At 34.5% G+C, this 15,789-nt stretch overlaps 1 protein-coding gene across 4 annotated transcripts in view; it reads right to left on the reverse strand.

Annotated features, from left to right (window-relative positions):
* Positions 1-1,783: 1,783 nt before the first annotated feature.
* The window catches only part of LOC119607850 (DNA N6-methyl adenine demethylase), a 207,286-nt gene continuing 193,280 nt past the window's right edge, over positions 1,784-15,789 (reverse strand). For 3 of the 4 annotated variants that reach the window (XM_037962159.1, XM_037962084.1, XM_037962002.1), the window contains 6 exons: positions 15,039-15,722; positions 6,344-9,143; positions 6,072-6,276; positions 5,832-5,995; positions 5,254-5,767; positions 1,784-5,146 (listed from right to left, as the gene is read on the reverse strand). In XM_037962159.1, the coding sequence (XP_037818087.1) occupies positions 2,407-5,146; positions 5,254-5,767; positions 5,832-5,995; positions 6,072-6,276; positions 6,344-9,143; positions 15,039-15,722 (7,107 nt within the window). In that variant the 3' untranslated portion in view covers positions 1,784-2,406. The remainder of the gene's footprint in view (positions 5,147-5,253; positions 5,768-5,831; positions 5,996-6,071; positions 6,277-6,343; positions 9,144-15,038; positions 15,723-15,789) is intronic. The other variant, XM_037962239.1, reaches the window with a different exon arrangement.

Consider the following 15,789-nt stretch of genomic DNA (forward strand, 5'->3'; position numbering starts at 1 on the left):
CTTTATGCCATTATTAATGTTATTAAATATTAATAATGTTTTTTGTCTTAATTATTATTAATTAATTTCTTTTCAATTTCAATTGTTTTTCATGTATAAATATTTTGTTTTTAATGTGATGTTTAAAATAATCAATATTTATTTATGTATTTATGATTTTTTCTTCAGTTGTTTTTGTGTTTTAATGTTTTTTTTTACTTATACTGTGAAAATGTTTTTATTAAGTTTTTATACAATTTTTTGTTGTTTTTATTTTTACAATTTTAAAAATTTTGGATTTGTTTGTGAGTAAGTTTGTGACTTCTTTTGTTAAACATTTGTTTTGCGAAGGAAATGTTTAAAAATAAGTTTGCAATCTTAGAAATTGTCCAATTTTAGTAAATTTAAAACATAAACAAAAATTTTGCTAAAATTAAGAATTTCATGAAAATTTTTAATAAAAAAAAAAAAATAAATAAATAAATAAATTGTAAATAAAGTAATGTTTAAAATATGTATCGGGACTTCTTTCCTTTAAACTTCCAAGAGTTGCAAATTTACTATAATGGCATAAAATTTTCTTTTACCGAATTCAATTATTTGTAGTCTTGCAAATGTGATTAATTTTAGCAATTCACAATTTCGTACTTTTTGTTGTATTGATCTAGTGATTTGCGTGATTATTGCAAAGTTTGCAAGGGTAGTTTTTTAACTATTTAGCACTACATACTACATTTTATGATCTAGCATTTTAGCAATGTTTGTTTTTATAAGACTCGTCAATATGTCGAAAATGAAGTAATAATGAGAAAGTGACAAATGTTGTTTTATATTGTAAAGACAACTAGTTACATTTGCTATATATTGCAATGTGGTAATATTTAGCAAATCACTATTTTGTATTTTTTGTTGTCATGATTTATGCGAGATTTTTGTAAAGTTTGCAATGGTAGTTTGCAACGGTAGTTTGCTATGTCTTTGGCAATACATTTATTTAAGTGCAATTATAAATAATGTCTCAATGTTTGCAATGACAACTAATTACATTTGCAAGATATTGCAAACTAAAATGCAACTCAATATATTTGAATCTTTTATTAATCCCTTTATATCTTAAACATTAGTTTATTAACAAAAGAAAAAAAAAACTAAAAATTTAAACTATTTCCTGTTGTTCATTTCCTATTACTTTGTTACTGTTTAAAGTGCAGTTGCTTAAAAGAATTAAATCATAATTTAACATAGAAATATGTATGTTTGTTTGTATTTTGTTGCTATAGTAAGTTGTTTGCGCTTGTAAGTAAAATAATTAATTTATTTTGTTGTTGTTGTTGCATTAGTTAACCAAGAAAAGTTTAGTTGGTTTATTTACCAGACAGTTTTTGTATTTTGTTTCGTAATTTGTGATGATGATCTAAAAAAATATTTTATTTAATTTATTTTGTATTTGTTTGGTTTTAAAGTAGCGAGATTTTTTAAAAAAATTTAATTTTTTTGTTAGTAATATTATTTTTTTCTCATGTTTGTGTTTTATTTTTTTTTTTTATTTTGTTTTGTACTTTTGGCAATGATCTTTTTCTAACAGTATTTTTTTTAACTTTTTTTATTTTTTTCTTTAATTTTAGGTTACAACTGAATTTAATTATTTTTATTTTTTTGTATTTTTATGTTTTAATAATCACTCTTATTTTGCTGTTGTTTTTTTGTGTAATGAAAAAAAATTAAAAATAAAATCCTTAAGAAAAAACAAAATTCGTGTGTACTGTGTTTTTGTATTTTAAATTTCCGTTAATAATATTTTTGTTTAGTAGTTTTTTGTTTGTTTTATTTTTAATTAAATATTTTATTTTGTTAAAAAGCGTTTTATATATATTTTTTATGTATTTATGTAATGAATTTAAAACTATATATATTTCTATGTAATAAATGTCTTTGTTTATAAGTGATGCTTAAAATGGTTCCGTTTTTACCCAGCAGTCAGTTAAGGGGTTAAATTATAATAAATTTCAGGCTGGCTACAGGGCAAGATCTTCTCTAAAAAAACCTGCCTGTCTTTTAACTCTACTCAATCGATGGTTTGGCTTTAATTGGAAAATGAACTTCTATTATTTAGCTAAAATAAAAATGTCAAAAATCGTTTGCAAACAAATAATTAATTAACAATGAAGAAACGAACAAAACATACGACGCATCGCGTCAAAAACCAAGAAAATTTACAAGTAATAATTGAATAAAAATATTTAGTATTAATTATTTAATATTATGGCACAAAAGTCGAAAAGACCTAAATTGGAAAATGTTTAACAAAAAAAAATTCAGTCGAAAATGTTGTGAAAGTGAAAGCGGGAAATCACTGGTTTGTTTACGCTTTCGATAACTCTCTGAAGTTTGGATTTCTTACGAAAATCATTCCATTTTAATGGAAATTTATGTTTGCATAGGCTGTTGGTGTTGCTGCTGCTGTTGTTGTTGCTGCAATTGCTGTTGTTGTGGTGTTTGTTCGAGCATTTGCTGCTGTTGTTGTTGCTGCTGCTGCTGTTGAACTGTTGTGGACGTTGGACTACTGTTGCCCTCCTGATAAGGCCCCGTAACCACACATGGGTGCATAGGAAACAGGGTTGTCCACGAAGTTGTTGTTAATGTGGGTGCTCGGAGGGCAACTTTCTCGTTTTTTGGCTCACTGCCATTGTTGTTGCTATTGTTATTGCTGCTGTTGTTGTTGTTATTGTTTTGCGAATTTTGACCATTTTTTTTAGCTGATTCTTTTTTCTTTTTCCCGCCGGAGGGTGCATTTCCTCCGCCGCCGCCACTTCCATTGCCGCCTTTACCATTACCACTACCACTTGTATTAACTTCCTTTTTTGGCGGTGTTGCTTTCGTTGAAGCGGTGTTATTGGCTGCTGCATTTGCAACTGCTGCTGAGGAAGCATCTTCATCCTCTTCATCGTCTTCGTTTTCGACGTTTTGTTCTTTTTTTATTTTTTCTTTCTCCTCTTTCGCCTTGTTGTCCAAGTCGGTGTTGATCTTCTTCACACGCATCTTTTCCTCCCACTCATCAATACCGTGATGGGTTCTATTAAGATTACGGTGCTGGTAAAAGATTAAAGTCATGCGTGTCGGCTCGTGACGATTGGGGTGTTTTAGAGCAGTTGTGGCATGCATTTCGTGTTTGGCACATTCTATCAAGACACTGCCATGATTTAAAGCTATTGCCACACCACCCATTTGGGGATCTTGAAAAGCTTCAAGGTTTTCGTTAAATTCAGTAACTTCACCAATTGGTTCAATTTTATTGGGATTGTTATTTGTGGGGGGACAGGCTGGATTGGATGAGTCTGTGGCCATCGAAACTGGCGAGGGAGTAGTTGCACTCATGCTTGTATTGTCATTTGATGCTGATGTAAGGTTTGTAGTAGCTGCTGTCATGCTGTTGCCCCCATTAACAATATTGTTATCGGGAGATGTGAGTCCTGCGCTAGTGTTTGCTGGTGCATTAGTTTCCACATTGATGTTATTCGAAGCCGGGGTATTGTTGAGATCAGTTAAACTGGTTTGAGGATTCGATAATGCTGTGTTCTGGCCGCAGAGTGGTGTGTTATTATTACTTGCCATTGCCGGAGGAGTAAGAACGCCACCATCATTTGCTACCTTCATATTCGTGTTGCCATTCGACAGTGACGTTTGAACTGGTAGCATAGGACTTGAATTGAGCATTTGGCCACTTTGATGTATGGGTCCAGTTGCTGAGGGTGGTAGTGGAGCTGAGGAATATGGAGTGCCTGTGACTGTACTCGCCGTGCCTTGATGATGACCATACATATTCCAATTGGCCGAAGGTGGTGGCGTGGGTGGTGGTGTTTGCTGGGGATACATGCCGTACGGTGAATACGCCTGATGATAGCCGTAATTGTAGTTCATATTCTGGTAGGCATCGTAAGCTGAATATGCAGAATGAGGTGGTGGATACATCTGATAATTGTTTGGATACTGGGAGTACTGAGAGTATTCAGTCGGTGGCTTTGGCTTGACAAAACCTTCTTCAAGTGGTGACGCATGGGGGTGATGAGGTGGAGGAGGAGCATGAGGATGATGTTGAGTCGTTAGATTAGTCATTGGTGTCATAGGAGTAAGAGTAGTTAACTTACTTTCTGCCGCTAAGCTATTGTTGACTAATGTGGTGGAATCGGGGTTCTCTTCGCTGCCTCGACTTTTAACCTCTCCGCGTACGTCATGGACCTGGGTCAATTGTTGGCTGCCTGCAGTCGGTAAATTGTTATAGCACCCAGTGTTATAACCATTGCCCTCGATTTGTGCTGGACCAGTTGAATGTTGAGAAGTCTGTGTCTGATGACCGCCACCACTGGGGGTTGTCAGGTTCGCCATGGCATTAACATTTACATTTGGTGTTGCTGGAGCTGTAGGCGGACCAATAGGTGCTGTTGCTCCCATGGGTGTCACCGTATGCGAAGGAGCATGTGGATTGTGCGGATGCGGTGGTGGAGGCCAGTTTCCGTAGTAGTTCCGCGAGTCTATATAGGAACCGGTTTGATAGTCGTAGGAGTAGGGCGAATCCAAAACCGTGCTCGAAATTTGATTCGATTGAAGTTGGGCATCTGTGAATGTATCAATCATAGTCGCCATATTCATTAGACTGGAATTGGACGACATAAGTTGATTGTTGTTACCTCCAGAAGTACTGCCGTTACTGGCTGAGGAATTGGAATGATTGTTATTGTTGCTAACGGGCGGTGTCGTGAATGCACTGCCTGCAGGGCTGGGATTATTTGTGACTGGAGTTTGACAACGAGGTGATGGTGTTGTGGGCGGTACAGATGTTGCTGTAGTCGTTGACTGTTGCGTTTTTGCCTTCGATTTTGATTTTGAAGCCGGGGCTGTAGCTGTAGTCGCTGCAGTTGGGCTGTTGTTGGCGCCTGTATTCGCATTAGTGTTTGTTGAGCTACCGTTGGAGTCTTTTTTAGCTGCAACTTGTGTTGAGCCATTTGGAGTCGTTTGAGCATTACCACTGCCATCTGTTGTTGGAGCAGGAGCAGGTGTAGCCGCATTATTTTCAGCTTCTGATGGTGTTGTCTCGTCCTCTTTACGTTTTTTGCCATGTCTACGACAAGGTATAAGAGGTGTGGAACGAACACGCACTTCACAGGGGAATCTAAAAGAAAAACATTAAAGAATAATTTAATGATGTTGATCCGTGTGAAGATTCATTCAAGTCTAATGATATAAATTTATAACATGAAATGTCAACACTACACTCACTTGTCCAGTACTTGAACTGCACCAGTTCGATGTTTGTCTCGCTGCCCTTCAATTGTTTCGAATTCATCAGTAGTATCCATTGTATATAGAGGCAAGACATGAAGCTGCTCATCGTCTGGATTGGCAACATCACGATTTGATGGCTTCAGTAATGCCACTTGGACCGTGCATCCATCTTGCATATTATGCAAGTCCCGGTGGGCGTGGGCACAAAAGTCCAAACATGCGCTAACACCTGAAAATGGCTTTCCTTCCTTGTTGCCAAGACGGCAGTCTTGTGCTTCTTTCTCATAACGTGTTTGATTGTCATAGGAACGTGGACACATTTGTTTAAACATCGGGGCTAAAATCGTGGCCAACATATTCATGTGCTCTTCAATGGCAGATTCTTCGCTCTTGACCGAAAGGCGGAACTTTCGTACCGTTTTGGAACGTGCATATTTACAACCATTGTAGTACATGGACCATGAACAGCCAAAGCTATAAGATGCACCGGATGACTCGGGATCAAGACCTAGATATTGGATTTAGAAATTTATAAATCGTACTTATAAAATTCTGAGCAACATTCTACTCACCTTGACATGCGCATGTTCGATTTTCATTAGTGGCACAGCGACGTGTTGTGGGCAAGCCAAACTTGTTAAGTTTTGGTATAAGATTCTTATAAGCATTGTCTGCCTCTAAACGGGGCATACCATCCCAAACAACCATACACACTACAACGTAGGCAGCTATGCATCTATAGAATGAACAAAAATCATATTACAACTCTCTGTTGTTTAGAATTTTGATATAAATTTAGTTTCAATACTCACCTATGACCAGGACGCTTTTTAACAACGACTAGAATCTTTTCTTCGGGATCTGCTCTTCGTATTACCCATTTGGCTAATGGGCAACCTGTAGAAGTTTTGCCTTCTTTACCACTGTACAATATCTTTTCAATACGCAACTGACGACCCGAAACTTGGGTTCTTTCTTCGAATTCTCTTCGCAAATCCGCCAAATTTGAAGCAGTACCTAAATAAATGTACAACTTATTTAGATGACATGATTCCCAAGAAAAAATAATAATTATTTTACTTACCAAGATGAGTGTAGTATGTACCAGGTTCGGGTGGACTTTTGTCAGATTGAAAACAATCACATTCCGGAACCTCTGTTTTATTTCCCTTTTCCAAACGATCCGAAGTATCGAAAAGAGGGTTGATTTTTTCATGTTTAACAACGATTTCGTTGCTCTCCTCTTGCTTTATGTTCTTTTTCTTTGGTTTAGCACCATTCTGGTTGGCCGCCTGTGCCTCTTCTTCTTCCATTATAATCTCGTCTTTGGTTTGCATGCCCGTGCAGGAACCATCTTTCAGATGTTCTGCAGTGGGAGCACGTGTGCCACCTTGACGACAACAGGAGAATCCAGTACTATTTTTAATAGCTGCTGGACCTCCTTCACCGTGAAAAGGGTAAGCAGTAGCACCATAACCACTATCGATATTCTCAATTTTAGGCTCCAATAAACCAGGACCTAGGTGACCATGGAGAGGCGCATGTCCCAGCGGGTACCGATGCGGTGGTATGGGATAGGCATGAGCTGGTATGTCCTTTTCATAGTTGGTTGGCAACGGTATAATGCTATTGGTTTCTGGTTTACGATCCACATCCATCATATGACTGTTGTGATGGTGAAGGCTGGAGGTATGGTGTTTAGCTAAAGGGCCGTTCATTGATTTTGTATGACTGTGGGTCATGGCGTTTGCATGTGGATGCATACCATGGGCATTGCCAAAAGATGAGGCTGAATGTTGATAATTGGGGACGAAATTTTGTTGATAGTTCTGCTGAAAACTCGATGATGTGCCATAGTAACCGGTATTGGGGTGATAGCCTGCCGCTGCATAATCCTGTTGGCTTTGATGATGTGGATGTGGAGGTTGTTGAGGCATTCCGGATTGGGATCCGGAATTGGGCTGACCTTGAACTTCATTTTGACAAAAGTCGGCATATTGCACAAAGTTCTGGTAGTTGCGTTCGTAACCCTCCATTTTATTGTGTTGACCCGGTATTAAGCCGGGTTCAGTTTTAATATACGGTGTATGGTGATAATCCGGATGCTGTGGTGGATAATGCGAGGGTGGAGGTGGATAGGGAGCATTCTTTTCTAACTTAATATTTGCCAAATGGGCCAGATGATGACCACCTCCAGGATCATGACTATTTTTATCAATGTCTGCATTATCGGCATTTGCATGATTGTTATTGGAGGCGGCGGTAGCTGCGGCGGCTGTAGCTGATGCTGTCGCTGAGGCAGAGGATGATGACGACTTTTTACTTCTACTTCGGGACTTTTTTGGTTCACTATGAGCGGTCGTAGTATGTTGTGGAGGTGTTTGGACAATGGGTTGTTGTTGATGTTGTTGTTGCTGGTGGTGTGGATGATGATTATGATGATGAGGTTCCGCAGTTGGAAAACCAGATACCACGGGTTTCTTAAAAGAGTTTGCGTGGTGTGGTTTCCAAATTTGGTCGCCACCACCTCCGATTGGTTCAGTTGCCAGTGAGCCTCCTGCTGCCAGACCTGATTGTGTTTGCTGGCTAGCCGAAGGTCCACTAGTACCATTCGAACCATTGGCGTTCATTACTGAATCGCTTCGGAGATGGTGGCTATACGATAAAAAATGACCGGTCTGTTGTTGTTGCTGGTTGGCATTTGGGGCGTTGAGTCCACTCAAGGGTGGAGGTGGTGCCCCGGACATACCATGTATATCGGGTGGTGCCGTACCAGAAAGCGGATCTTTTGGATCGTTTTTACGCATAATCATGGATTTAATGCGAGTATTGAGATTTAAACGTTCTCCACCAGGACCAGTGGTCTGTTGATACGGATCATTGGCCGCCTGTGATTGGCTATTCCAATTCCAGTCTTGTTGCATGGGTTGGGGGTGTTGGGGTGGAGAAGCAATATTAGCATGAGTTTGCTGCTGGGATTGCATGCTGGCCACGCTATGATGAGGAGCAGCAGGTATGGTTGTGCCACCATACTGTTGCTGTTGTTGTTGTTGTTGCGTTAATGGCATATTGGCATTAGGTGATTGTGGAATCTGATTGGGTGACTGAGAAACATGGCGTGGCTGTTGTGTCATCGGCTGAGACTGAGGCTGTTGCATGACACTGCGTGTGGGGGAGGGTGGCACAGTTTGATTGTTTGGAGCCAACATGGGAGAAGCTGCCGGTTGTGAAACCGATGTGTTATGAGCAATAGTTTGACCTCCATTGTGACCTGTGGCGGATGCCGATAACGCTGAGGATGAAGTGGAGTTATTTGCTGCAACGGTGGCATGAGCAGCTGCATTTGTATTGCTGTTGCTATTAGAATTTGAAGTCTGCTGAGGACTGCCGCTATAGTCGCCTGAATATCCGTTACAATTGAGTGAGCGCGGCGGCACGCTGCTCACCCGTGGATATCCAGGCGTGTCGTTTCCCGACATCGTTTTATTGAGATCTGAAACACTGCCCAAATGTTGCTGTTGCTGTAGACCCACCGCAGAAGGTGCTGCAGGTGTGGTTGATACCTGGCCGGCATACGTTACTGCGGCCGGCCCGAATCCTACACCCTGTAAACCGACCTGGTTTATAGGTGCACTGGATAGTTGTTGACTCTGGAAATCATAACGCTGTACGGGCGCTCCATAGGGCGAGCGACCATAGTTGGGATCAAATCCTAGACCAGTCTGTACATATCCATTTGATGGATAACCGTATGATTGTGTCTGAAAGTCCAACGAGTTGAGCGATGTAATGGTTGGTGTATTCTGTGGTATCTGTTGGATGAATTGATTTTGCCAACCCTGTGAAGGATCAGCTTGCCATGTGGGATAAAAGGCCATGGGTGCCTAAAAAAAATAACAAAAGAATAATAAAATATTAAAAGTTGATTTTTTGTGAGCATACTTTTAAGGTAAATTAATACTTTAATGCTTTTAACTGAGAGTTTGATTTATGATAGAGGAAGATTTTCTAACATATGGTCATACAAATTGCTGGCAAACTAGTTTTGTACTGAAATCCTCAATATGTGTATCGTATAATCAAAATTTTTATTGAAATATTAGTTTTTTCGAAAATAAAAATCAACCCCTACAACCCCTTTTCTTTTGTTTACATATTGGAGAGGGATGTTTATTATATGATTTCGGAATTTACTTTTTTTTGAATTTTATTTTAAAGCATACAAAACAAATGAGTCTTAACTGATTTTCGGAAAAATTTCACAATAAATTATCTTGTATTTAGGCATTTTTATGCAAATTAGATTTTTTTAATTCACGTGTGCTGTGTATACATACATATGTATGTATGTATTTCGAAATGGGGTGCTGCAAATATTTGAATATTTAGTTTCAAAAATGTGTGTGCGTGTTGTGTGTGAAAGTAAGTAAATAAAAATTAATTAAAATTTTACGATGTAAACATACATACATACATACTTTTTTCAATTTAATAAAAAATATCTTTATAATTTATGCGAAAAGTATTTCGAAATATTTACAAATTTGTTTTTGCAATAAAGGAAATAAAAATTATTTACGTCATAAAAGTTATTGATATTTCATTGAGGAAACACATGTATGTACCTACACATAAATACGTTGTGTGTGTGTGTTTTTTTTTTATTATTTTGAAAAATTTAATTTTACGTTCATCAGCATTTCATTCAAAAAATTTTAAACTGAATGAACTTTTTTGTTTTATTTGAATTTTATGTATGTATGTGTGATTTTGCAGTTTGTTTTTGTGTGGTATGTGTGAAATTTTGTTTTTATATTTTAGTTGTTTTTAAATTATTTGTTTGAATTTAAACGTCATCATCATCTGATGACGATTTGTTATAACAAATTATATACATTCAACTAAAATATTTTTATCAATGAAATTCGTGGTAGATTGCGAATATTATTGTGCTAAAATATTTTTTATTTGTTTATTTATGAAATGTATACATATATTTTTTTATTTTTATTTAGCAATTGTTGGTATTATTGTTGTTTTTATTGTATAAGTTTATTATATTATTTATGCATACAACAAAAGAGAAAGTTTTATTTTGTTAACATGCAATTTCCGTTAGATATGAAAAAAAAAAATAAAATTAAATAAATTGCATAAATTATTTTATTCAATTTATTTTCGAAGTGTGAAAATTAAGGAAAAAAAGTTGTTAATACATTGTTTTAAAAATATATTAAGGCTTTTTGGTTGAAGAAAAAACTGTGTTTATTTTTAGTTTATCATAGTTTTCTGGGGAACAGTTTTAGACTGAAGACTCTTTTAATCAAACGAATTTTGTATCGCCAAAGATAATATATCTTTTTTGTAATTAGAGAATCATTTGATTCTTTTTTAAACAAATACGAATTTAATCATTTGATTATTATAAGCTCCGGTATCTATAGATCGGGCATAAACAGAGATTTATAAATTAGCTTCCTGGTTCTTTTTTATATGATTGTAGGCTTTGTAGGCAATGTACTCTCTCCCTCTCTTCCTTACTACCACTGATTTCATTAGCTTTCATAGATTATTTTATTGGCGTAAAAGCAAAATAATAGTGCTCTTAAGATAGCTCTATTCCTGGTGTAAGTCCATACATATATAAAAAGCCAACAAAATCAGTCAGAGAGCTTATTCGTCACTCCCTGCCTAACCTTCCTTTAGACCAATTATCCGCAGAGAGTGACAATAAGCACTCTCGCCGATTTTGTTTGTTTTCTACCAGCATTGGAAAAATTGGTACAATTGTACCGTTTTGGCACAAAAGTACTATTGTACACCAATGATCTATTTTGTACAATTTCAAAATATATTCCCTTATTGAAAAGATAATTTAATAATTGTACTTTTAACATAAAGTTCAAAGATCTACCGACTTCGGTCAAATTTTTACTAAATGTCGGAAGTGGATATTGGAAAGAATCCTGGAAGAGTTTGTAAACAGACAACAAAGAGAGGACCTTTTATAATTATTTTTTTATTCGATCGTTTTTCTATTGTAGTCTTTGGACTAGTATATGGACAATTCTATGGACAAGGCAATAAACTAATCTAATGTCTAATCTATAGACTAGTCTTTCGTCTAGTTTATAGACTACTCTATCCTCTAGTCCATAGCAAGACAATAGACTATCTATTGACTAGTCTAAGAACAAGTGAATTGACTAAATGATCTTATTTATTGACTAGTCTAATGACTAATCTATAGCTTTAAAGTACTTTTAACTAGACCTTTAAAGTATTAAAAGCACTATTCTATGAAGTCTTTGGACTAGTAGAAAAACTCTATATACTAGTTAATTGTCTAGTTATAGACTAGTCTCCCGTCTATTCCATAGAATAGTCTATTGTCTAGTCAATGGACTAGAACATTGACTAATGAACTTACTTATTAATACAAACAAATATTGATTAGACTGACTGAAGAAGTCGGCTTGAAATGCGAATTCGCATGATATAACTGCTCTTTGGTGTTATTTCTCTTTTTAAATACCAAGTTTTGCGCAACATTTTCAATATAAGGGATTCATCTTATTACTGTTATTTGTGTGAAAATATTCTATCATATTGATTTTCTCATATTTTACGATAGTTTGTTGTTAATAAATCTTAAAAATCCATAAAATATTGTTACCAATATCAAGAAAGAAATAACAAAATTATATAGAATATGAAGGCTGATAATGCTGTTTTCTTTTGTTTCCTACACAATAAACATAATTTTAAAGCATATAAATTATTTACATACACTCAAAGGAAAAATGTTAGTAATAAAAAAAAAAACGTTTTTAAATATGTAAATTATTACAATAGTAGTTAAAAACTATACTTTTGAAGACAAAAAAGTGCCTAGAATATGAAAAAATTTTATGTAAATACTTGTTAAAAAAAAACTGCCACACTTTTTTGAGTGTTTTCCAGAAAATTTTCTCTTTCTTGTGTTGTTTTTCTTTTTTTTTTAGTACAACCAACATAAATTATAAATTTATTGCTTCAGGCAGTACACTTTTTCAATGTAATTGCAACAATATGTTGCTACATATACATACATATTTATATATATAGTATACACAAGTATGTATGTATGTGTAAATACATGCAGACATAAATAATAAGTATACAAAATTTTAATATCTATAATTTATAAAATACTTGTTGGTATAAATATTAAAAAAATAATAACACAAGAAAAGTATGCAAAAATTTACATGTTTTCAAGAAATAATTATAATCATTATAATAAATATTTAATTTGCAATATTTCTACAAATAATTATTGCTAAATGAGCTATTTTAATAATAATAGTAATATATTTTCTATTATCATACTAAAAATTTTTAACAATTTTAAAAATATTACTTATTTACCCACCCTGTTCGTATGGAAAAAGTAAAAATTTAATTTAAACAAAAAATTCACCCTCCTTCATTTAGTCAAATCGTGATATATTGCGGATCTATGGTTATAAGTTTATGTATGAAACACGTGTTTATAATTATGTAAGACATTTACAGTTTAAAATTTTAAAAAGTTCAAATTTTATTTGCTAGGAAAACCAATAACAGTTTGAGATAATTTTTAGTAATATCTTGGTTCAGAAAAACTTTCAGATTTACCTATAGATTTCTACAAGACATTGGCTTTCATATACAAATGTATGTTCACCTTTAGGTTAGGTTAGAAATACAGCTAGGCCACTATCGGGCCTGTTGTGCGCTCCTTATCATGAAAAAAAAATTAACTGAATGTATTATTTTTCAGTGTTCAGAAACTCAGTTTCCTGAACGTAATTCCTAAGAATCTTCCAATCAGTGTTAGTCAGGAATGTTATTTCCGGAATAACATCACTTCCAAGATACTTGGATCTAACTTCGACGAAGTTAGTTAGAAGTTAGATGTTCACCTTTAAAATCCTTAATTTTTCAGATGCTACTCAAATATGAGCTGCATAAATATATTAAAAAAAAAAAATGAATGTTAGTAATAAAACATAAAAGTTTATATAACAACTAAATGAATATATAAAGAAATTTATTTTATTACATGAATTATTTTAAATATTTTTTTATTTATATTTCCTTTATCTTTTAACATCTACTTAAATGGTTAGAAAGTGGAAAGAAGGTGGATTTAAATTGTCATTAAGATTTATTTTACTGCCATTAACCACCATTATTTTAAAGCACACATACATACACTTCTTAATATATATTTCCAACATTACCACCACCCTCGTAAAGAACATTAGTGCCAACCCTCCAGGAAATTATAATCACCTGACTTGTATTTCGTATATAATATATTGTATATAATTTTTCTTTTTCTTATAATTTGAATTGGTTGGGCTTAGATATGAAATCTATATAAATTTAAATAAATACATTTTATACACACACACACACGTACTCTTCAACATATTTCATTTAAATTCCTCAGGGAATTAACAAATTTGATAAGGATTTGCATTTTAAATGTATTTGGAAAAATCTTTTATATCGGACTAATTTACAAAATGGCCGTGACCATAATTTGAGAAATGGTACAATCACAGTTGAAAATGAAAGAGAGTTTTCCTTTATATAGGGAAGAAAGAAATCAAAATTTAGTTTTTGAGAAATTTGGATGAATTTAACGGTTCGTGAAATTTTAAATAATATCTGTTTTTTTAATTTCTGAATCTTATATACCCACCATGCAAACCTTTTCATAAATATATCAATTTTAATATGAACATCAGAGTGATTTTCATAATAGGGTCCTTTAGGGGGACTGGAGTCAATTATGAACCGAAGCTTCTGAATTTAAGTGAGTGTTGGATTTCTAATATCAAGTCATTTTTGTTGAATTTCTTTTAATATCTAAATATTTAAACGACTTATTGACAATAAAATATTTTTCTGTAAGGGGGGTTATGTGGAGGGTATATTATGAACCGATTAATATAAAATTAGGTAAATTTTGGTTCAGTTTATATTTTATGTAAAATTTATTAATTCTATTTGTATTTTTAAGACACCGAACCGGAGACTATGTCTCATTATTAAAATCAAGTTAATTGTATCGATTTGGGGAACAATTTGCAACCTTTAAGGTTCTATAATATGGTTTACAGAAAAACGATGTCTATAGAATATAAAAAAAAACAATCTAGACATGTTTGTCTGTCTGTGTTTTGAAGTATGATAGAATCTAAGTAAACGGGAGGAGATAAAGAAATAAATATTCCCTATTGGTGTACATAGTTTGAATGGCTTTGAAAATGGACAAAATCGGTTCATATTTAAACATGGCACCCAAAAAAGGAGCGCTTAAGAAAATGACCAAACTGTCTTAAGAATCGGTTCCTAATAAACAGAAACCAACAAAAAATCAAAGTATTAAGATAAAAGTTTTGCAATTAGAAATTTATTACTCTCTTAAACTCGGAAGACTTTAGTCCATAATTGACCCAAGGCATCATTAAAGACCCACTTTCAAAATATTTTGACTAGGTATAACATTTAATACATTTACAAAAAGTTTGGGTTCAACAAACTTTGAAAATAGGAACAAAGTTCGGTTTCGGTCAAACTTTAAAATTGATGCAGTGTGGATTTGGTTCCGAAAGAAATAATTTCAAAATATTTACAAATTCCTGTTATTGTGGGCCAACTTATAGAAAAAAGTTTGGTACCAAGTACCTGGATATATCTTAAATATATAAGATCCAAATATAAAGATTCATTTTTGAACTTACCATAGGTTGTTGAGGTTGATCTTTCATGGTTTGAATTTGTGCGGTTATTTGATGTTGCTGAAGTTGATGGTGATGATGTTGTTGCTGTTGTGATTGTTGCTGCTGTTGTTGCTGATGATGCAGAGACTGTTGTTGTTGTTGCTGTTGTTGAGGTTGAGTATGAGTAGTAAGTTGATGATGTTGTTGCTGCTGCTGTTGTTGCGTTAATTGTTGATGTTGTTGTTGTTGCTGTTGAGTATGTAGTGAAGTTAAATGATGTTGCTGCTGCTGTTGTTGTTGAGTATGTTGATTAGAGGTTTGTGTTAGATGCTGTTGTTGTTGCTGCTGTTGCAATTGTTGATTATTTGGTATTTGCTGTTGTTGCTGTATATGTTGCTGCTGTTGACTTGTTTGTTGCTGTTGCTGCTGTTGTTGATGATGCAATGTATTTAATTGCTGTTGAGTATTATTTACCAACAAATTATTAGCAACCACCGTATTGTTGTTATTATTATTGTTGTTGTTAGTATTATTATTGGTATTCGTATTTGGTGAGGGATGTGGCACTACTGTTGCCGTCACTGTTGTGGCAGCTACTGGACTAATCGTTGAATTTGCAACCTGACGTGGAGAATGCGCAGTTGCTGTAGCAGCGGCCGCATTTAATTTTGCAGCTTTAGCAGATGGTTTACGACCACGACCCGTCTGGAAAATAAATAAACAAACAATAGAAATTCATTAGATTTTAGAATTTGAATTTTATGCTGTTGTG

The sequence above is a fragment of the Lucilia sericata genome, unplaced genomic scaffold (assembly GCF_015586225.1).
Source record: "Lucilia sericata isolate MDLA Ls3-8-SP2 unplaced genomic scaffold, ASM1558622v1 Contig000000F_arrow, whole genome shotgun sequence".
NCBI lineage: Eukaryota > Metazoa > Arthropoda > Insecta > Diptera > Calliphoridae > Lucilia > Lucilia sericata.